Source organism: Schistocerca serialis, chromosome 5, assembly GCF_023864345.2.
Source record: "Schistocerca serialis cubense isolate TAMUIC-IGC-003099 chromosome 5, iqSchSeri2.2, whole genome shotgun sequence".
Lineage (NCBI taxonomy): Eukaryota > Metazoa > Arthropoda > Insecta > Orthoptera > Acrididae > Schistocerca > Schistocerca serialis.
In genome coordinates, this window is record NC_064642.1 from 763362898 (window position 1) to 763386645 (window position 23748).

Here is a 23748-nt window from a genome sequence, read left to right on the forward strand (position 1 = left end):
CATTATGTCGGAAATTATCATAAAATGGTATAACCCGAAAAAACTACATCTAAGTTGGAACAAGCAAATCTTGATACTTAGTGAATGCAATAGTACAGACAACTCAATAAAAGTTCTAAATGCCACCTCAGATGATGTATGCCACCAACAAGAGAAAGATGTGGTATGTCTGACAGTAGATTTAAGAATTGGTCTTTTTAATGGAATAAGAAATATGGCAATGTCATGTTGGAACTTCAGTAATGCATTCCTATTAAGTTGGTGTGTATGAAGTAATTTTTCTTTTGAAACACTGTGCTTTGAAAGTACATATTCAAAAAGTTAAAGTAGATAAAGCTGCTAAAGGCAATTTAATGTCATGTTGATGCCATATATTGGACAAATGACCAAGTTTTCACTAACTGAATATTTTATCTTTACAGGCGTGAGAAATATGTAAATGTAATGCAAGCAGGTATGAAAAATCAAAAGCAAAGTACAAAGAGACGAAATCCTCTTTGCAGTATGTCTACAACCCCAACTTCGCCAGAACAGCAAACAACAAGCCCTGAATCTCCTAGGAACTGGGCTGAGGGTGTAAGTAGCTTCTATAAGCTATCTTGATGCAGTGACCTGACACTTTACATATTTTGTTTTCAATCCAAGCATTTAGACTTAATTTATTAAAAGCTGATTCTTGTAATTTACTTTTTTGTGGCTAAGGGGAAAAAGATATGGAGAAGTATTATGTATACAGCTGATATCAGGTGTAATTTTAATGGAAATAAATAAATAATTTTAATAGAAATACTGTGACAAATCAGTGCATCTTTTCTTCAGTTGAAAATATTGAAATTTACGCAAGTTCATAACACTGCTAAATATTTCTCACTCTGTCAACATTTTTTGACCTTTCTTCAATCTTGCTTCCATTAGCAAGTGCAATGTCACAGCTGACTCTGGTGCTTTCATCTTTCCGAAAGCCCAACTGATCATACTGTAACAGATCCTTGGCTGTTTTCCATTCTTCTGTATATCATTCTTGTTAGCAATGTGTGTGCATTAAGTGTTAGCTGATTGTGTGTTATTTGTTGCACTTATATGTACTCATTATCTTCAGAATTTTGTAGATGATATTTATTTGAAAGTCTGGTGTGTTGCCAGTCTCGTAGATTCTATGAACCATCTTAAATAGTAGTTTGTTTGCAACTTCTCCCAATGTTCTTAGAAATACCAATAGAATGTTATCTATACCTTCTGCCTCATTTGATCTCATGTCTTCCAAAGCTCTTTTACATTCTGACTCTTAATACTGGATCCCCTATGTCTTTCATATCAATTCCAGTTTCTTCTTCTATCATGTCATGAGGCAATGTCTCTGCCTTTAAGAGTTTCAATGTACTCTTTCCACCTATTCACTCTCTCCTCTGTGTTTCACTGTCGAATTCCTATTGCACTCTTAATGTTTTCATTCTTCCTTTTAATTTCATTCATGGTTGTTCTAGCTTCTCTGTATGCTGAATCAGTCCTTCTAGCCATCATTTCTTTTTCGATTCTTCACATTTTTTTCTGCAGCAATTTTCCCTTGTTTCCCTACATTTCCTACTTATTTCATTACTAGGTGACTTGTATTTCTGTATTCCTAAATATTCCTGATCTTTAACCACCTCCACTAGGACCTTGCCTAGTACAGCGGTGCAGGTCTCCCGCATTGTCCCCTACGCTCCTCGGAGAATGGGACCTCATCATCATCATTTTTGTATTTCCTTCTTTCATCAATAAATTGAAGTATTTCTTCTGTTACCCGAGGTTTCTTCACAGTTACCTCGCATGTATCTGTGTTTGTTTCCAGCATATGTGATTAATCTTTGAGATGTCCACACCTCTTCAGCTGAACTGTACTGTAGTATTCCATATCACAGTATCCACTTCCTTAGAGAATTTTAAATGCATCTCATTGTTCCTCACTACTTCTGTATTCCACATTAGTTCTTCTGGATGATTGTCTAAAATTTTAGTTTGCTCTTTATTGTTACTAACTTGTGATCTTAGTCCTTAGCTGCTCTTGGGTTTGCCTTGCAATCCAATATCTGAATTTTGTATCTGTGTCAGCCACGATATAATCCAGCTGGAATCTTCCCAATCTTCTCTCAAATATACTTCCCCTATTGTGAGTCTTAGACACAGTATTCACTATTAGTAACTGAAATTTTTGCCAAGTTCATTTAGCCTTTTACCAGTCCCATTCTACTGTGGGCCCATACTGTGGTTGCAAAGAACTACTGTGATCTATCTAAATGTGCCATGGGAAAGGATGAGGTGGAACTGCCCAGGATGTATCAACATAAGATACTGAACACGCATTGCAAGTAACATTTTTCATTCGGTCAAGAAGAGAAAACAATAAGCAAATTACAGTTATCAGATAGGTGTGAGCATTTACACTCTATGCTAAACAATAAACAAACAAATAGATGATTTTATATAGGATGCAAAAACCGGTGCACTGATATGAAATTTTAAATTTGTATGTTTGTATTCCACTACTAGTGAGGTTAAACTCTAAGTCTAACACTAAGAAACACACAAACTGCTAATGATAATCTAGATCACTTGTGTAGACAGCACTTCCTAATAATGCCTGGTAATATCAGGTGACTTTTGATCACACCATTGATGTACCTAATTTAACCTTGAATTTAAGATAGTCTTGAACAGGACCCTCCTGTTGTGGCCACCCCTCAGCTCTACAAATGTTCGCACACACTAGCAGTGTTCAGTGGATAGCATTCACAATAATGGCTCTACAATTACGTTATGTCTACATATATACAAGTTCCTAACATTAAAACTAGCAAGTTAAGTGAGGGGTAACATTTATTCACATTGGTGCATGCGTGTGGAGCCGTTTTGGCTCTTCACCAATTTATAAAAGAACTGCTGTGTATTTAATACCGCCACAGCAGCTTAATGGACTCCGTTAATCAGATACTGCATGAATGTAAATCATCTAGTTCCTTGCAGGCCTCAACAACTGTTTGCAATTACTCAGTGCCTCTTTGTTGTCTATCGTCAGCTCTCCAGAGGCAACGCAGTGTGCCACAATGCTGCTATGCATTTCAAACCTGACTCACCCACTAGATCGTCTTTTCACTTGAACCTAACTAAACACGTGGCAAGCTGTTAAATATCTTATGGCATATCCTAACAAACTTTAATTCACAGCAAAATGCATGCAGACACATCAGCTGTGCTTATTTCCTGGTGTCTCGATGGGAAGTGCAGTCGAGAAGAATGTTTCCTGCCACATGGGGCTTTTCTGGAAACACCCAGGCTTGTTAAAAGTGTTCATTGCTACAAGCACTCTGTGATGCTGTGTGCGCCGGCTGACGTGTCATCTGCTGCAGTCCTAGCCTATTGGCTGTGGCAAGCACAAAAATGTGTTTGTGCATTGCCACACTACGAAGCACATATTCTTCCATAACCCCTTTTTCTTTCCCTTCCCTCCCCTTCCCTTACGTTACAACCTCTTTCCAGTCACCCATGATTATTAATATTGTTCAGTATCCTCGTACTCTTTTCTGTCTCTCACCTTCTGTTTGCGAAGTCAGCATATATAACTGAACTAGTGCTGTTGCCGATGGTGTGCTGTTGAATTTGATGGGAATAACCCTGTCACTGAAATGTTCGCAGTAACACACTTTCTGTCCTACCTCCCTATTTCGAACAAATCCTACTATACCATCTTCTGCTGCTGTTGATATTGTCCTATATTTGTCTGACTAGAAATCCGTATCTTCCTCCCATTTTACTTCACTGACCTCCACTATGCCTAGAATGAGCCTTTGCATTTCCCTTTGCAGATTTTCTACTTTCCCTACCATATTCAGACTTGTAACATTTCACACTCCAACTTCTAGAATGTTACTCTTTCGTTGATTATTCCATCTTCTTCTCATGGTCACCTCCCCACTGGCACTCCCTTCATGGGGATCTGATTGGGGGACTAGTCTGGAATCTTTTGCCAATGGAGAGATCATCATGATACTTCTTGAAATACAGGCCACATATCATATCATCAATGCATTGGTTTCCATTGCCTTCTGTATCCTCACACTGTTGATATTTGGTGTTTCTTCCAACTTTTAAACACAGTTTCCCATCCCAAGGTAAGAGAATGCCATGAACCTCAGTCCGGTCCTGTGCCCTCTTTTACAAGACCTTTGGTAGAATGAGGGTGAATTCTTATACTAGAAGTCCTCAGCTGCCATTGGTGATGATTTTTTTAAATTCAGAATTTAAGCAGTGGCTAGGTTTGAACCAGGACTTAGGACATTTTGATCACTAGTCAAAGACACAACTGCTATATCAAACAATGGAAACTCCAGGTAGGAATATCAACCACGTAGGAAAAGATAGATTGCTGCTTACCATAAAGATGACATGTTAAGTTGCAGACAAGCACAATTAAGACATTTACACAAAGCTTTCAGCTACAGCCTTCATCAGTAAAAGAGAAACACACACCATTCATACACACAAGCAAGCACATCTTACGCACACATGGCTGCCAACTCCAGTGTCTTAGGACCAAGCTGCCACAGTTAGTGGTAACGTGTGCGTGATGTGTGCATGCTTGTCTGTATGAATGCTGTGTGTTTCTCTTTTGCTGATGAAGGCTGTGGCCAAAAGCTTTGTGTCTCTTTTAATTGTGCTTGTCTGCAGATTAACGTATCTGTACAATAAGTAGCAAGCTTTCTTTTCCTACACTACTGCTAGACTTATTTATATAGTAAATTATTACTTGTCATGCAGCCTTTTTACAAACATTGGTACTTGCCATGTAGCTAACAGAATCCTTCAGTCCCTGAATCTAAATATTCACATAATTTGTAGAAAGAGTGACTAATAAGGTATGATCTTAATTTCCTTTTGAATTGGTAGGGATCTCAGTTTTGTGCGTTATGTTACACAGGAATTCGCTGAATATCTTAATATCAGAGGACGTAAGTCAATTCTGAATCCAGGACGAGGTAGCAAAGTCTACATGAAAATTATTGTGTGTCTTGTATTATTACTGTATACATCACATTTCAGTTGAAACTGATTTTTATTATTAACAACAAAAACCATTAAGGGGGACATGTGTCAGGAAGTAGTAAAAATTCCAAGTCTTAAAAAGGTCTTTACAGGATTTACAGTTGCCTACTTTACACAACATTCTTACTGCTCACTTCTGCTGCACGCGCGCACACGCGCGCGCACACACACACACACACACACACACACACACACACACACACACACACACACACACACATATTCATTTACTTAAGCCTCACTGCCCCAGAAGACAATTCCAGAGGACAAAAAAAAATGGCATAATACACTGAACTGAATTCTGATTAGATTCCTACTGTGGATTCCATTTTAACTACTTATGCAGAGGGATGCCAAAGAATTTTTTACAGTGGTTCGCATTGAGCATGTGACTATTAATGTCTACTTCTCATGCTAACAGATCATTATTGCTGGTTTGAAGTTGCATAGTCTGAGTATTTCTCAGATTAAGACGTTAACTCATAGCTGTGAACCACATGCAGATGTCTTCAGCTATCATCTGAACGGTGTCTGATAAGGCTGAGTTTTTTTTGTGCCTAAGGTACAGTCTGTTAGTGGGAACCTGTGCTTTCTGTTACAGAGATAACATTCTGTCCATGCAAGACAGATGCGTTTAATATCATGACACTTTGGTTTGCTATGTAGAATTCTGTAATCCACACAATCTTGTTTAACCCTGCCAGCACATCAGTTTGTGAGGTCTCATGTTGGTTTCTGGGTGGAGAATCCCCTAAAAAAGCCAAACTGATAGGTAGTTAACAAGTTCTGTTAAATAATGCATTGTTTTATGGTGGGCTACTTTATCAAACACTGGTTTTCTTATCTCCAGTTTTTAGATGGCTGTTGCAACAGCGCATTTAAGTCTGTCAAGAAATGTGCATTGAGTCGTTGATTGATTAGAAAGATAGCTTAAGGGCAATACTATAAAGTTAGCACCAGATTCTAATATTCTGCTAGAAACACGATCATAGCCATTAGAATTAGAACTTTTTAGTGACCTTATGAATTCTGCCATCTTCTTAGATATTGTAGTTTTGAAACTAATGTCTGTCAAAGGTGCATGCAGTGTCTGCACAAGAAAATCTAGTGAATACATATTTGGTTGTATGTCCTGGGTGCACTGCCTGCAGCCCTGTGAGGAAGTAATCATTGAATTTAGTGACCAATAATTTGAAAGTGTTTCTGTTTCCACCAGAGCTCTTTTCTGGGGGCTCAATTTCAGTGGAGTTAGTAGTTTTGTTTGTTTCTTATTTAGTGATGTTCTGAATAATTGCTTCTTGTGGAAAGTTTCATTCTAAAGCATAGTATATGAGTTTCCCTTTTTTTATGACAGAGTGGAGGTTTCGGCTGTACTGGCAGTAACGGAATTTCATATCTTGTCTACTGCTTGTTTTCTGTATTATGCAGAGCTCTCTCTCTCTCTCTCTCTCTCTCTCTCTCTCTCTCTCTCTCTCCTTAGCGGAAGACACTTTAATCCCAGCAGTTATGCACCCCCTATCCTTGCTTCTGTTTAATTTTGCCAGTTAAATTTTCATCTAACACGCTCTGATTTATAAATTTCTCCCTGGTTTTCGTCCCATAACTTTTCTCTAAACATTCCGAGTGAGAGACTGTCTATGATTCTGTGATACACTTTACAATATGTGCCTAACAGATCAGTAAATTTTATTGCTAGCATTTGACCATCATTGTCAGATAAACCATTGACTATTGGTTTTACAGCTAAATTATTGCAGGTTTTTCAGTGTAAAAAGAAATTATCAACAGCTGTTGCACTGTGTGTTTTAATCCCTGTAGGCAGCTTAACTGTGGAAAGTAAAATTGACAACTCTATGTGATCTGAGGTGGTACTATCTGGCAAAACATTAGTTTGAAAGTTGTCACAAACAAGGATTTTCCAGATCAGTCTTCATAACCTTACTAAAACTGTTTTTAGTTTGTTTTTGGAGTGTAAAATACCCCTGCAGGTGGTATCTAAACTGTCAGTACTACAGATTATATATTTTGTGGTCCACCATTGTGGTACAGCATTCAGAAAGCTGTTCAACATATCTGTTAACCTGAAGGGTCTGGTGTTAACTGCAGTTTTTGTATACAGAGCCACTGTCCTTTCTTTTTATTGACTCAACAGGAATATGACATTGGCTTGTATCCCTCAAGATGATTCTGTTTAGTTTTGGTGATTTAGATGTGATGTTATGATAAGTGAAACAAGTAGTCTGCTGAAATTCCATTGACCTTTTCATTTTGTTGAATTGATATGGCAAGTTAATCTTTTTCATTTGTAAGGCTTCAATACTTTGATAGAAGACACTAAATGCATTTCCTTTAATGTCCTTGTCTTTGTCCAAGCTGCAATTTCTTATTGTACTGGTAGCTGTTTCAACTGTAACTACATTTATTTGGTAGCCCTGTCTTCCAGGTGAATGTTTCCTAAAAAGGCAGAAATCACTAGGATAAGATGGACACTACCTTGGTTAAACCGGATGGTTCTAGTTTTTAGTTGTGCAAGTATCCTCTTACAAGAACCATTCATATATGAAAAGTACCATGTACATGTAATTGAGTGAGGGATGACACATTAGCTACACCCATGTGTGAATTTTCTTCCCTCTTGAATGATTTTGCAAGATCTGCATTAACACATTCCACAGACTGCTTCATCCAGGGCTTATAATTTCACTTAAATAGTCATGCGACTGTGACACTAGTGTGAGGAGTATTCTCAGCAATGTGCCTGTGTCATTGACATTTGTATGTTTTTTTTTCTGACAGAACCCTGTCATGGCAACTCTGGTGGTGAAAGGAGTATCACAAGCAAAATCGATTGTGAGCTGCGGAAGTCCCGGTGATAAGCAAGTACGACAGAGGAGGTACAGGCATAGGAGAGTTGGGTCTGGAAGTGGCAGCAGTTCAGCTCTTGCCAGGAGTAGTCCAGGACATGAGAGGAAGGTATGTTTGTCTTACTGTTATGTTGGATGAATTAGCTGTCTCATACCCTTTTGAGATGATGGCACAAAGCAGTGTGCCAACAGACAATGTGGTGAAATAGTAAAGCGTAGCATCAGATTTTAAGTGTAGAGTGGCTTATTAGTTCATATAATCATATTTAGAGAAGTAATGTGCGTTTTATGTAAGACACAGTTATATACTTCCTCGTTCACCCAAGCTGATGAGATTTGAAAGTGGTGCCTTATAGCAGCCGATTGAAACATGTAATTAGTGACTGAGATAGTGGAAAATGAACTATGGAAAGTTAGTTCTTTGAGCAATAGAACCTGTGAAAAGAGTGACCAAGCACCTGGAAAGGTGAGAATGGCCAACACCAGAATATGAAGTTGTATTTTTTTTTCCCCAGCAGATATATTTATTTACATGGCTATTGACTTGTATGTGAATATGAGATTCAATAATGTTTTGTATAAAATTATGATAGAGAATGTGAATGATTATTTCATACAGAACAAAATTACTGGCCACTACTTAGCTTCATTAAGCAGAAGGTTTAGCATTGCTTTGTCCTCACTAAAGATGGTTCTGTCTCATTGTAAATGTGAGTGACTTGCCTTTCCTTTTTGATCATCCCCACATCCTCCCTCTCTCGTCTCCAGGGAGTGAACTAAATGCTCTTAAAACGTAAATTAATGTCAAAACTTTTATTTTTACGTTTGTATTTTGGCAGTATTCACCATTTCAGCTACTGATTCGCCAGCATTTCTATCTTGTTCTTCTTTGATACATAAAAATTTTGTTATTTTAGAGCCCCATTAGAACCACAGAAGATTTTAATTTCTCATGATGTCATAAATTTTAATAAATAAAAACAAATTTTGGGATCATATTGTAATTTGTAAATGAAATGAATTGTGTGAGGAATTTTAAATTATTAAATATTTCTTCTGTTATAGTTGGGGTCGCAAACTGAGCATCGGCTGGTTGACAGTGAAACACAGACTGATATACTCATGGATGTCAGTGAGACAGAAACGAGTCCTAGTGCATGTCTGGCTAATCGAAAAATGGCAACGATGACAGAGATGCCGAAGGACTCGGAGTTAAGACTTCCCGCCTTGGATTCTACAGAAGAGCGTTGCCCTTCTCCGGGTGCAGAAAGTCTCAATGGAAATAGCTGTAGGCAACCTTGTTCAAGCCCAGAGCCTAACAGCAACATTCGTTTGACTACCTGCAGTGACGATGACCACCTAGATACACTTGACCGCAAAGTGAGTGAAATTGTCAGTCGAAACCGTGTGCCATCCCCCACTAATGGGAACTCTGAGAGTGTGTTAGTAGGGAGGCAGTATAGCTCAGAAACACTGGACTCTCAGGACCAGAGCTGGTCAGAAGAGGAAGGAGACACCCTGGATGGTTACAACTACAGCCTGCGGCGACGGAGGTGAGTTCACTGATGCTTAAAGTCTGATTTAAACTAGTTGTCACTTAATGTTTAAACTCCAAAGCTGCAGCATTGTTTTGTCCAATACAGTCTGCAGGCTGCCACCACAGTGCATTGCTCTCTGCAGCAATAGAAAATTGCTTTTGAGCAAAATGTGAAAAGATCAAATTAAAAATCTCTAATTCACATACAATGTAGGCCTCTATAGAGTCTGTCAGCAAAACGCGAAAAAACCAAATAAAAAAAATTTTGAATTCACATACAATGTAAGCCTCTGTAGTGTCTCTGAGCAAGTCAAAAATCTATTCTTAATTGTAATTATAGGGAAAGAGTTGCACAGACTTTTCTGAAACATATTAAATTTTCCCAGTGTCCGGCTTACCATGTCGTAGCTCAAAAACTAATGCTCTTACAGCAATACTGTTTCTTTTGTTTACTACTAAAATGTCTCGCTCAGCAATGAATCTTTTAAAATTTTCATACTGCATTGTGTTTCCTATACACATGCTTCTGAAAACAGCATTTTTATGCAGTTGCATTGGTATTTAACTCGTAATAAATATGAAGTCTTAAGTTCCTATCTTGTACAGAAATAACAAAAATTCTGAAATTGCTCTCAGTGGTATGTCTATACGCGACAAAAATATTTTCTTAATTTTAATTAGGGCTGGTGTTATGTTGATTATTGAAACAAGAGAAATTTTCACATCTGGAAAAGTTTCCTTCTTATCATTGCAAATCTCAAAAACTACTATACACATGAAATAATGTCTTGATTTCTACACAAAATGAAATAATTGAGTCTAAATTACAATAAGAAGATGATGGGTAGTGGCTGAACAGTATTCGTTAGTCTAACAACAAGAAAGAGAAATTGATTGAATAAAGTCACACACACTAGATTTAATGGGAGTAAGAAGTTCATTAAAGTACACTAACACTATGTACTTGTGCTAATGAGGCAATAGGAAGACATTGCTCAATGCAGAGTCAGTGGTACCATCGATATCACTGCTCCTAGTGACAGATATTATCAAATCTTTGACACACTGTTGTAACACAGCTTTATTCTTCCATGCTTCCTGTATCACTCCTTTCATATGAACCACTACCTTTTGCCAATCTTCTGGTGTCACTTTTTTCAACTGCCTCCTTCTAAATCCATTCCACTTCTGTCAGCATAAATGTTTTTATTTTCTCCAACAATATGACATTTAACCCATGCCCAAACCAGTTCTGTAGTGTTGAAGTGACAACAGTAGGGAGGCAGTCTGAGCACTTTATGTCCACATTTTTTTGCCATTTCATCCACAGTGTAAACTGGATTCTTTGACGTGTGTTCTAATAATTATGCCTGTGTCAAGCTGCTGTCAAGCTCTATCTTACGTTTCTCTAATCAGCAAGCAATGTTGTTTTCCTTTGTTGCCTTTTTGGGCACCTTGCTTTGTATAACAGAATGATATGGAGCATTATCCATCACGGTTATAAAGGTTTTCATTAAGTTTTGAACTACAATGTCTTCAAACCATTTTACAAAAGTATTGTACTTCATCTCTTCATGCCATTCAGAGATCTTGTTTGAAGGGATTAACAACATACAATGAAACCTTTTGAAATTCCAGCATGTGCTACAATTAATTTTTTGCCTTTACTGATTGGTGCTGCCATTCTACTGCTGATGGTATCATCTGCCCTGGTTTCTTGCAAACTGTGTCTTGCAGTCACCCACATTTCATCAAGCTAAATGAGATCATCAAAATTTGTCCCTACTAATTCTCTAAGAAAGCAGCATCGCTAGACTGCAATATCTTGGTGTTCCATTAATAATTTGCAACCACAAATGTATTTATAGTGGAATTGTAACTTTTCATGACTTGTAACAAGGAAAGTTCACTACCCTATCCACTGGTTCAAAGAGAACATACAGCTTTTTGAGTGTCAGATAATCCTTCCTTGAATAATACAAATATATCTGATGAAGAATCCATCTTCCTAAAAAAGAGTCAAGATTTGTGGCCCTCCTCTCGAATTGCCTAATCTTCCCAGCTGTCTCCAGTTTAGATGACTCACCTGATTCTTCTTTCACAAATTTCTTCTTGCAGATTCTTATCACTAATTGTTCTCTACTTTGTAGAGCGGCTGCATTTCTCTCCACCACTTTATCCAAAGGAAGTAGAGGTGCTCCTGCATCTGTCTCTCTCACAAAATACTCACGCGTGGATCACACAAATGGCTGAGTATAATCACATTTGTTGAAAGTTTCCTAGGAATGCGCAGCCAAGGTCTGTCCCTCTTTTGCCTGCTTTCATTATACATTGTAAGGCATGTGAAGCTGAAAGTTGCCCAAACCTCTCACTATGATGACTTAGTGGGGACTGGCTGGCACAATGCTTCAGGCTTGGGTAGTGCAGTGCAGCAGAAGTTGCAACACAGTCGGAGCCAATAGTGCCAGACTTCCATTGGTATATTGGTGGTGGGAACCACGCAGCGTGCTACCTGCCTAGTGATAACTAGTTTAAATCAGACTATAAGTGCTGACCAGAGAGTAGTTTGTTTTTATTTTTACATTGGTCTATTACTATTTACCAACATAATTTGTTGCATTTCAAAAAATGTGTGTTGGTTTCAGTTGATAAACAGGAACAATAGCAAAAATTACAGATTATATTAATAAGAGTTTTGTCATATGTATATAAAAGTAGTTTTATTGGACCTGTATGTAATTCAGTGTGAAAGTTGTCAGGTTACACCCGCATTTCAGTGACTCACCATTGCCTGGTGAAGCAGTTGTCAGAGCAAAATTATACTGCTAATAAATAGGCTTACATTTAAAACTGAATACGAAACAAACCATAGGAGTCTCGATCAATCAACTAATTAATTAAATGTGTTATTTTAGAAAAGTTTTCTTCACTGTTTAGAATTATTTCATCTACACTATTACATTTTAACCAAATAGTCGAAACAAGCTGATGCATGAAAACTTTGGCAGACTGGCTAAAAATATCCATACAGTCAACACATGATGTATAAGGTCCCTTACTTCATCAGACCATATTGGAGCACCACAAGCAGTATTGAGAACTCTGAAATATCTGTTAATTTAGTAAAATCAATTTTACATACAAAGTAAAACTGATGTTGACACTTTTTGTGGCTATGTTGCTGTTCTGTGGAATGAATGAAATTGTTTTCTAATTATTGGCATTATTTTATGTCTCCAATATCCTCCACTCCTTATTTGCCACCCTTTCAACCTCTGAGACCCCATATATCACTGGATGAAAATTCATTTTCTTTAATCTTCATGAATTTGGAATAATTTCACAATTTTACTGAAACAATCTGACGTCTTTTATTGTGAAGAAGAAGAGGAGAATGGAGGTGCGGGGGTGGGGGTTGGGGGGGGGGTGGGGGAAGGAGTGTGTGTGTGTGTGTGTGTGTGTGTGTGTGTGTGTGTGTGTGTGTGTGTGTGTGTGTGTGTGTGAGAGAGAGAGAGAGAGAGAGAGAGAGAGAGAGAGAAATTGTTAGGACTTTCGCGAACACTTGTTGACAAACTGCCTGTTGACCTCTGTCTCGGGCTCTTTGGCCAACATTTGACGATATTTATGATGTTTTGCCAGCATGAGTGGTTGGAATTGTCAAAGCTTTACACTCCATTGCTGGCGGTGGATTGGAGCCAGGCTCATAGCTGCAGACTACATGTACCTGGTGCACCAATGTCCAAGGGCTACTCAATGGTCATTTCCAGTGCAGTTGTCCTCTTGATACCTGCAACAGTCATTCGCTGCAGCACGGGAATCCAGGATCAGTTTACCTTGATACTTTCTTAATTCTTTTTGAAGCTATTCTCATGTTTGTGCATTTTCCTCATTCCAACAGAAACTTTTCCGCATGTGCATGGAATGCAGTATATGCCTGGCATTGCAAGTGAGTTCCTCTTCTCCTTTGCTGATCTGAGACCCAACTTTGATCTTCTTTGTCTTTATGCTGTGTTTGTGCAATATACAGCTGATTCTGTCCATCACTCTGCAAATGTATGGCAGAAAAGCTGTACCCGACATTTCTTTTTCCAATGTTTCACTTAGCCGAGTGTTTGACTCTGTCATACTTCTCATATAACTTATGGAGTACCCATTGCTCCTTAGAACACTCTGCAGGTGTTTCATTTCACATCTGAGGTGCTGTAGCTCAAATATTCATCTCGCTCACTTTATGAATGTATTAATCATGCCTCTTTTTCTGGCTCAACTGGTGATTTGACAATTTGTGCAGATATTGATCTGTGTGTGTAAGTTTTTGATACACATTGTGTCCTAGGTTTTTACCATCCCTTGTGACCAGCACATGTAGAAATAGTAGTTCTTTGTCCTTTTCTATTTCCATGGTGAATTTTATGTTGGCGTGGAGGCTGTTCAGGTGTCTTAGAAAGTCACCTAGCTGTTCCTCACCATAGCTCCACACAGTGAAGGTATCATCGCATATCTGTACAACACCTTAGGTTTACAAGGTGCCAAGTCCAGTACCTTTGCCTCAAAATTTTCCATGAAGACATTGGTCACCATTGGACTAAGAGGACTACCCATGGTGACCTCTTCTGGCTGTTCATAGAAGTTACCATTTCACGTACATTAACTCATGGTGAGTGATGCATGAAAGAGGTTGGTGGTGTTTTGCTTCTCAGTGAAATGTGCTTAGTCTTTTACGTGTGTATCAGTCTTCCCCATGTGCAGCTGGAGCAGAGAGGCCAAGTGTTTTGCCAGTTTACTTGTCGGTGAGCCAGGAGCGCTATCAGACCTAGTAGAACATTATTCTTATTGATCATTGGTAATCCATACAGCCGAGTGGTATGGCTTCTGTGTTGCACAGGTTCATCTGTATATCTGCCAGCAGAGAAGACGCCTTGATTAACTAATTCATATTCCATGTGATGCATCGGGTGTGTGCTTTGTTTTCAGTACACCGTCGGTTCTAATAGGTCCCAGATCTTCTGCTCTTCATCTTTGGTCTCCATTATGATGGTTGCATTACCCTTATCAGTGGTCAGTACCAGTATACTCTTGTTAGTGTTAAGACTCTTGAAAGCCTAGCTTCTCTGCTTCAGCTGCATGTGGGGAGACTGACGCATACATAAAGGACTCATGTCATTTCATTGAGGAGCTGAAGAAACTAGAACTTGCACCAAACTACATCCTCATCAACTTTGATATTGTTTCTTTGTTTATGAAAGTGCCAGTCAGTGACTCTCTGGAGCATATCAGTTCCATTTTCCCCACAAAACATCACCAAGCTGTTTCATGCATGTCTCACCACAAGCTGTGTCACGGGAATGACAACTTCTATGAACAGCTGGAAGGTGTCGCCATGGGTAGTCCTCTTAGTCCAATGGTGGCCAACTTTTTCATGGAACATTTCGAAGCACAGGCACTGGACTTGGCATCTTGAAACTTAAGGTAAGGTACAGATGTGTAAATGATACTTTTGCTGTGTGGAGACATGGAGAGGAGCAGCTCAGTGACTTCTAAGACATTTCAACAGCCTCCATGCCAACATAAGATTTACCATGGAAGTAGAAAAGGACAAGGGAGTAACATTTCTACATGTGCTGATCACAAGAGATGGTGAAAACCTGCAACACTGTATCGAAAACTTATACACATGAATCGATAGCTGCACAAATTGTCATATCATCACCTGAGCTAAAAAAGAGACATGATTAATACACTCATAAAGCAAGCAAGATGAATATGTGACTCACAGCATCTCAGATGCAGAATGCAACATCTGCAAAGTATTCTGAGGTGCAATGGGTACTCCACAAATTATATTAGAAATACAACAGAGTCAAATGCTCAGTGAAGTGACACGTCGAAAAAAGAAATGTTGGGCATGGTCTTTCTGCTATACATTCCCAGAGTGATGGACAGAATCAGCCATATATATTGCAAACACAGTTAAAGTCTGTTTACAAACCAATAAAGAAGATCAAAGTGTGTCTCAGATTGGCAAAGGAGAAAAGGGACCCATTTTCAATGTTGGGAATATATTGCATACCATGCACATGTGGAAAAGTTTGTTGGAATGACTGGACAATCAATCAACATCAGGATCACAGACATAAGCAACATTGAAGTAGAGAAATTGGCCATGGCAGAGCATGCGCTGTGTAAAATTTGCCAACGCAGAAGTTCTGGCTAGAGAAGATATATCACATCTGCTTGTGTAGAGAAGCTATAGATATACACAAACATGAGAATAGCTTCAAGAAAAAATAAGAAAGCATGAAGGTAAAAGGGTCCTGGATTCCTGTGCTGCAGCAAACAACTGTTGCTGGTAGCAAGAGGAGGACCACATCAGAAATGACCGAGGAGTAGCCTTGGATCTTGGCGCATCAGGTACTTATAGTCTGGGGCTGCGAGCTCGGCTCCAGTCCATCACCAGCAATGGAGGGTGAAGCTTTGAGAATTCCAGCCAATCATGCTGGTGAAATGTCAGAAAAGTCATGGCACAAACGTCGGCTGAAGACTCTGAGAGAGAAACAAACAGGCAGTTTGTCGGGAGGGGGGGGGGGGAAGAGAGAGAGAGAGAGAGAGAGAGAGAGAGAGAGAGAGTGTGTGTCTGTACATTTGAACATTATGATTGATTCCTTTGATTCAACAACAATAGGTTGCTTATATCTGATACAGAATTCATGGTCCTTACTAAATAGCATCTTTTGCTCAAAATGAGTGGTCTCCATGACAGTCTGAAAAATTATCCTCACTTGTGACCTGTTGTCCTTGTAACATAGGTCTTAATCAGTCTTACTGATCCATTTCTTTCTCAAATCAACTACTGTTTTTCTTTTGGGTCCATACTTTTAAGTTAGTTGATCCAGCAATCAATGCAGATCTCTTGCAGTACCTATTCCAATTAGAATCAGTGACATCTTCACGTTCCTCCTCTTTTTCTTAACCACAGTAGTTAGTAAGAAATTAGTCATTAAGATGTTTGCGAGTTTTCAAGTTTGTAGCCAAGCCGTCATATTTTCTTTCTTGATATTTCAACGAGTTCCCTAGTTGTCTAAGTTGGTTGTTAAACATAGTTTTGTTTGCCCACTGTTTGGATTCCAAACTAAACTGTGAATAGTATATGCTGAGAGCAGCCTAACAATTGTTTTCTGGTGCCATTAAATGATAAAACTGTCATCACATATTCAAATCCAGAAGAAAGGTTATGCTGAAATGCAGCACAATTTAAGTAAGAAAAATACTGCAGACAGTTCACTTCACTAAAAGGATTGACACTCTTTTGATGTGATTTAATGTTTTTAAAAAGAAGTATGAAGCACTCTGTTGCTCTCACTTTAAACAGTTCTTAAGCTGCTTGTGGATCAACTTTATCAGATATTATCCATATTTATTTTCTGTTAAACTGGTGAAGATATGTAAATAAAAGGTCTGTCAATTATTAGTACACAACTGCACTCTGTGTCTTGTCAATTTGAACACTGGAGTGCTGAGAACCATTACACAGTGGCTGTTGTCAGGTTGAGTAATCCAGTCAATAAAAATGTGTAAGTTGTGAACAGAATTAATTACAATATTTGATATCACATTGAGAAATTGAATTTGTCACACCCATTGGATTTTTCAGTGTTTACAGAAGACAAGGCCACTAGGGAGGGAGAGGTAGGAAGCTCACAAAAATTATTTACATCAGATTACTTTTAATGGAATAGCCACATATTGTGTAATCAACAGAAAACTGAGAAATTACAACAACAAATTGATTCAACACTCAGAGACAAACAGAATGAATCAAATTCTGTGACAGATACAATGGGAAGTGATAAAACTGGAAAGTATTTCCTATGTAAAAATACTAACAATATGAATTTAAGAATCAGTGACATCTGAGTCACAGATAAATCCTTTGGTTAGTGTGGAAACAGTCCACAGCCAACCAGTTTTATTCAGCTTCGAAAATGACTTATTAAGGATTGTTTTAAGAATGCCATTTGGGCTCATCCTCTCACATTGTTTCCTTGTATTGCTCCTTCTAGAATGATTGTGCAATGATTGCAATGAACTGGCTGCGAAACTTCCTGACAAATTGAAAGTGTGCGGCAAGCCAAGACTTGACCCTGGGACATTCATCTTTCACAGGCTCCTGCCCTACCAACTGAACTATCCAAGTATAACGTGTGAACTTTGCATTTTCACCTTCACAAGTTCCTCTGCCAGAATACTCAACTATCATGGAAAGCAAGGGTCTCAAATTAAAGACCTGGTCCGGCACACACTTTTAATCTACAAGATAGCTTCATATCAGCACACACTCTGCTGTATAGTGAAATTTTCTTCTGGATTATTATGTGACCTATCCACTTGTATTGTCTTCTGTAGATTGTTTTCATTAATGTGGTTCCCTCAGCAGTTCTTTGAAAGGTTGATGGGTCTATCTGACCATTTTATCTTTAATACTGTCTCCAACAACATACTTCAAACATATCAAGAGATTTCATTTAGTTTTTGTTTATGATCAACATTATGTGCTATGCTCCAGATGCAAATGTTAGTGTTCTTTCCTCTGCAGTGATAAGTGGACTTACTTGGATTACTTCTGAAGTCAGACACAGTCCAAAATACTCAATGTAGTGGGTTTTTGGAGGTAGGGTTGAAAACTATAAACAAAGTTTCAAAACGACTGACAATGCTTACAAATTATTTGTGGGGAAATACCTTTATTAAATTGCTAACCAACTGCTGAGTGCCATTAAATTTGCGTTTCATTCCAACACAAAACAACTGATCCCAAAGATTCCATATAAAGTAACTGTCAGTGAATAGGAAGATGAATAATGATTAATCACATTGTTGTAGCAACCTCACAATTAGAAAGGGAAGGAATACAGTCTAGATAGCAGAGTTTATCATTATGCAGAATTGGAGAATAAACATAATTTTCCCATAACATAGACAAATAGCTTGTTAGAAAAAATTGGAATTACTAATTGATTTTCCGGATGGAACAATTGGTCATGTCTGGCCAGGAGTATCACAACATCAGTCAGATAGTTCATAGGAAAACTTATGAGCTGTCAAGAAGTACTGCTTATGAAGTTAACACGTGTTTCCAGAATGAATTTTCGCTCTGGAGTGGAGTGTGAACTGATTTGAACTTCCTTGCAGATTAAAACTGTAGAGGGAGGCATTGGTAGAAGTGAAGCCCTGAGGGCGGGTTTGGGTTGTTCCAAGATAGATCAGTCAGTAAAGCACTTGACTGTGAAAGGTAAAGATTCTGGGTTTAAATCATGATGTGTCACACAGTTTTAATCTTCCGGGCAGTTTGATATCAATGTATGTTGATTTTTACTTGTATAAATTTAACATGGTTTTTACTATGAAAGTGGCTTGGATACGCTAGACATCAGTAGGTTCTTGATAGTGTGAATATTACATGTGGAGTGTGAATTTAAACTATGATGATGTATTCACAACAACAAATGCAACATTTTTGCGAGGGTGGACATAATGTCTGTGACAAAATGCATCAATTGTTGGAAAGTTATAAGTAATCTTTTATTTTATATATTAAATCAGAACTATTTGTATGACTCAATAATCAGCTATAGCTATGACTGTCTTTATCACTAGTAAAATGCAAATACATCAGATATATAATTCACAGCTATGTCTTTAAAATGAATGTAAGCTGTGTACATATTCGTATTGTCAGTGAATTATTTTTGTGTTATACAGCATTGCTCGGAGACCTATTGCACCAGGTGTGAGGTCCCGCAGATACAAGCAAGCAGTGGTTGCTGCAACACTCAGCAATTTGTCAGACGAAGAAAATACTTCTGAATACAGCCACCCGCCTTCTAGCCAGTGCTCCACCCTGGAGAGCAACCCAGACCTTTTAAAGTCCATTACGAATTTAGGCAACAAACGAGCACATAGTGACTCCCAAGATGTAAGTAAAGATAACTGTAGTTCTCATAAAGTTGATTCATTGAATATGATGATTAAATGAAGCAGAGAAAAAGTATAATAGTGCTTAAAATCGTTTCTTGGTTTATAGGGAGTAACATCACCTGGCAGTTCAGATTCGGAATCGGACGACGTGAGTGATATGACTATTGGAACACAGCTAGCGAACTCGCCGAAGATAGAGACAATTGTCTGATGGCAGGAATATTCGACATACTCCTTTCCACTGAACTTGATTCCTTTTATAATTAAGTTAAGGTTGTTTTTAGTAACATATGACATTTTAAAATTTATGTATAATGTACAATCATTATATACGGAATGTGATGAAGTTTAAGAGGTATGTCGTGACAATGTTGTTAATTATAAGGCAACATTCCAGAATTTTTACATTAAGAATCAATTTAGTTTTGGCTACAATTAGTCACATTTTCAGGCCACTTTATTTTCTGCAAATTATTTTTTTGATATAGAGAGCAGACTGTAAGTCACATAGCAGAAAAATTAAGTCACATCACAACAATAGGTTTGGCATGTGCTAGTGTTCACTGTTGACAATAGAGAATGATCTCACATTAAATGTTCATCACATTCCTTCTAGCTATCCATGTTTTAATGGTGTTTGCATCATGATGGATGCAGCTGAGATATTAATAATAATTTTATTTATGTTGTCGTTGCATGTAGACGTATTTTATTGGGCATCGAGCTGGTGCAGTAAAATTAGTCAAATATTTTACATTCCATATCAGAAGCAGTATTATTTTTACGTGTTATTGAAATTTGCTTTGAGTGATAAAGATTGTAAAACATGGATATATTAATGTCTGAATTGTGGTTTAAAGACTGAATCTCAGGGACAGGAGTTTGACAGACAGACATCACAAAAATAAGTTCACATTCACTGCCACTCAATGACTTATGCATATGTACAAAGTTATTTAATTACATATATTTCTCAAAGTAATTTGTGTAGATGCATGCTATCAATATTATAATGTTTATGCTGTACAGGTCAAATAATGACATATTGTCACACACTGTAGATCATTTTGTTGTTACTATACTTGTAGCCATCAGATCCTCCCAAGTAGTTTCTTACAGCAAGGTATTTTATTTAAGAAGAAAAGAGAGACTTTAGCATAACTATGCTACTGGTTATTGACTGTACATAAGCAGCACATCTCATTCAGATTTCATGTACTGTGTATTTTATAATGCCTCTAAATCTATTAGTGATTCACTGTGACTGGCCTGAAATATGATGAGTGTCTGTAAGCTTCTGTCATGAATGAAGTGTATTCACACTTCAAAAATGTTGCTCTTCTTAGTTTATAATTTGTGTGTGTGTGTGTGTGTGTGTGTGTGTGTGTGTGTGGGTGCGCGCGCGCATGCAGAATGCAGAATGGCAAAGAATACTTTTTCTCCATTCCTACAGTAAATTAATTTTAGAGAATAGTATTGATTATCATTTCTTTTCTCAGTGCACCTTGCATGAATTTGAGATTCCTAAGCATGACTGTCAGACACTCAATATTACCATGACATTCTTGTGTGGTTGTGTAATTTTTAGATTTTTGCTGTTCAATATTTATTTTTTTAAGTCTGTGTAAGATATTATTAAGTAAGTTTTTTGTTACTCTGAGACTAGCGAGATGATGCAATATGTTCATTGTAGAAAGAAAAATGTAGATGATATTAATATTAGCACAGATTCTTTACTTCAGATACAGTGGAAGAGTACATTCAGAGTTCCCCATTTAATTCTCACATTCAGTGTAAAGAGAAGAGTATATTTGTGTACCTCACTTAGATTGCGGAGCCCGTTAGCTGCTTCTACACAGTCTCTGTATATAATTATGATGATGTAAATTAGATATTCCAGTAAGCTATATATAAATATATAAACGGAGGCTGTGGAGCACTTTAAAGTACTGAATAAAATATTTCATTCCAAAAGTACAAGTTTCTGTAATGTTTAATCTATTTCATGAAATATGTTAAAAATGTCTAAAATAAAGTGTCTGCCTGAGAGAAGTTTTTGATTTTATAAATGACTTTTCTGTTAGCTGCTCTGGTGAAAGATGTTAAATTCGTTCCACACTATTTACACCTGTAAATGTTACATACATTCATCGTGTTGTGTGTTAATTTCAAAGTATGGCTGCTGTACACATGGAAATAATGATCATCATCTCCTTTAAAATGCAACGTTCAGTGATGCACAGAAGTTTGCAGCACAGTCAAAATGACCTGTTAATAATTGTTACTCGAAGTTAAAATTTGTCTTTAAAAAAAAATGTCAATGGAAATGTAATGTTTTATTCTTATTAACTAAAATAATGTGTCACTACTTAACATAACCTGTATTCAGGGAACTGTTTTGCCTCAATTCCTCTTTTTTATTATTATGCGACATAATGATCTACAGCAGCAGAGTGTTTAAATATGAACACATATTGAAACAAATTTCTTTTCTAACACAAAGAATGCAGACATGTAGGTGTAAATGAAATAATTCCACATACAGTTGAGGTGCTGAGCAGTAGATGATCAAGTAAATAGGATCGACATTGTTAGCAAGCATTCGAATAGTGTCCTTCCTCAGAATGAAAGCAGGCTTTTCATCGTAACTCATATTCGTGTTGCAAAACGAAAGAACCACTGTATGTGCTTCACTGAGTTGAAGATTCAATTTTTATAATACTTATGTGCAGTCGCACCTAGCAGTAACTGCATTTTCCCCAGTTTGTGAGCATTTTTGCATTGCCATTTCAGATTTTGTCATTTTTAGGTAGAGTAGGCAGTAAGGTTTTGTGCAAGAAGAATTAAGTGAGATTAGGAAGTTAACATGAGCTCAAAACCTATGTGTTGATTTTAGGATATATGTAATTGCCAATTCTACATACACAGAGCAGATACCAAGAAGTTTATGCACTTGTGAAAAATGAAAAATCAGACCCTTAAGGAAAGGTCCAATATGAACAAAGCTTTATGCACTTGTTATACATATTGGAATGTTTTATATGATTGCACTAGTACAGCTGTGCCTTGGAAAATAATTTCAGTGTTTTCCATAACCACATTTAGTTTTGGTGCTCTCCTTACTATGATGCATAAAGGTGTCAAAAGTCATCTCTGGACATAATCTTCAACACTTCATCATGGTGCAGTCAGTTAAGGTGTGATGCCACTGATCCAGACTGACCATCAGATTTCACTCATCCTCTGCAGGGAAAAGTTTGATAATAGTGTTACAAAAGGGCTGATAAATGTTTCGAAAGAACATTGTGCATTGTAAGAGGTATATACACAGGCATTATTCTGCTAGAAGAGTCCACTTCCCTCAGAGTGTAGGAATGGCAGTAGAGAGGATCCGAAGGTATCCTACACTCTGAGTGTTTCATAAATAAATATGTGCACAGTCATTTTACACTTTACTGTGGTGATGGTGGACAAAGGAAAGCTATCCTTCTTAGATGTTCTAGTTGAGTGGAAGTTAGATGGACACCTTGGCCATTCAGTGTATCATAAGGCAGCCCACAAGAACTGATATCTGAACGGGCAAAATTTCCATCACCCTGTCAAATAGAGAGCTGTACTTATCTCTCTCTCTCTCTCTCTCTCTCTCTCTCTCTCTCTCTGTGTGTGTGTGTGTGTGTGTGTGTGTGTGTGTGTGTGTGTGTGCACGCCCATGTGCATTTCATCTATTTTCGACAAAGGCCTTGCTGGCCAAAATCTTATTTGTGACAGTCTTTTGGTTGTGGCTATCTGCAGCTCAGCATCTCTGCTGTATGGTGAGTAGCAACTTTCCTTCCATAATATCGTTACATCCCATCCCAGATTTTCCATTGAGTGAAAAAAATCTTAAACAGACATGGGATTTAAACCATCTTTCAGTTGCCTGAGAGATGATGTGCTGTGTGAAGGGCACTCATGGCCTCAGAGGCCCAGATATTTACAACTTATGTTAAGGAGGCGTAAGTTAGGCGAGAAAGTCTATTCAAACTGTTTTACAGTGCTGTACCAAACTTCCGTGGCACACCAAGTACAGAAATCTAGAAAAATCTCCTTTTGCTGAACAAAGATGTGTGAGCAAGCACAAGATCTTGTTTGACCAGACACAGAGTGGAAATTGTAGTGTGTGTCAACAAATTGCATAAAAATATGTGCTACGTCCTCAGAATTTCGAAAGAGAATGGTGGGTATTGTAAAGAATTGGCTTTTTACGGGGAATGAGGTAAACTGTACATAACTGTACACTACAATGTACAGGTT

At 37.8% G+C, this 23748-nt stretch overlaps 1 protein-coding gene across 2 annotated transcripts in view; it reads left to right on the forward strand.

Annotated features, from left to right (window-relative positions):
• Nucleotides 1-21698, forward strand: part of LOC126481126 (mitogen-activated protein kinase kinase kinase 13) — a 397315-nt gene extending 375617 nt beyond the window's left edge. For both annotated transcript variants that reach the window (XM_050104665.1, XM_050104666.1), the window contains exons 8-12: nt 423-576; nt 7876-8052; nt 9009-9496; nt 19240-19453; nt 19562-21698. In XM_050104665.1, the coding sequence (XP_049960622.1) occupies nt 423-576; nt 7876-8052; nt 9009-9496; nt 19240-19453; nt 19562-19666 (1138 nt within the window). In that variant the 3' untranslated portion in view covers nt 19667-21698. The remainder of the gene's footprint in view (nt 1-422; nt 577-7875; nt 8053-9008; nt 9497-19239; nt 19454-19561) is intronic.
• The last annotated feature ends 2050 nt before the right edge of the window (nt 21699-23748 follow it).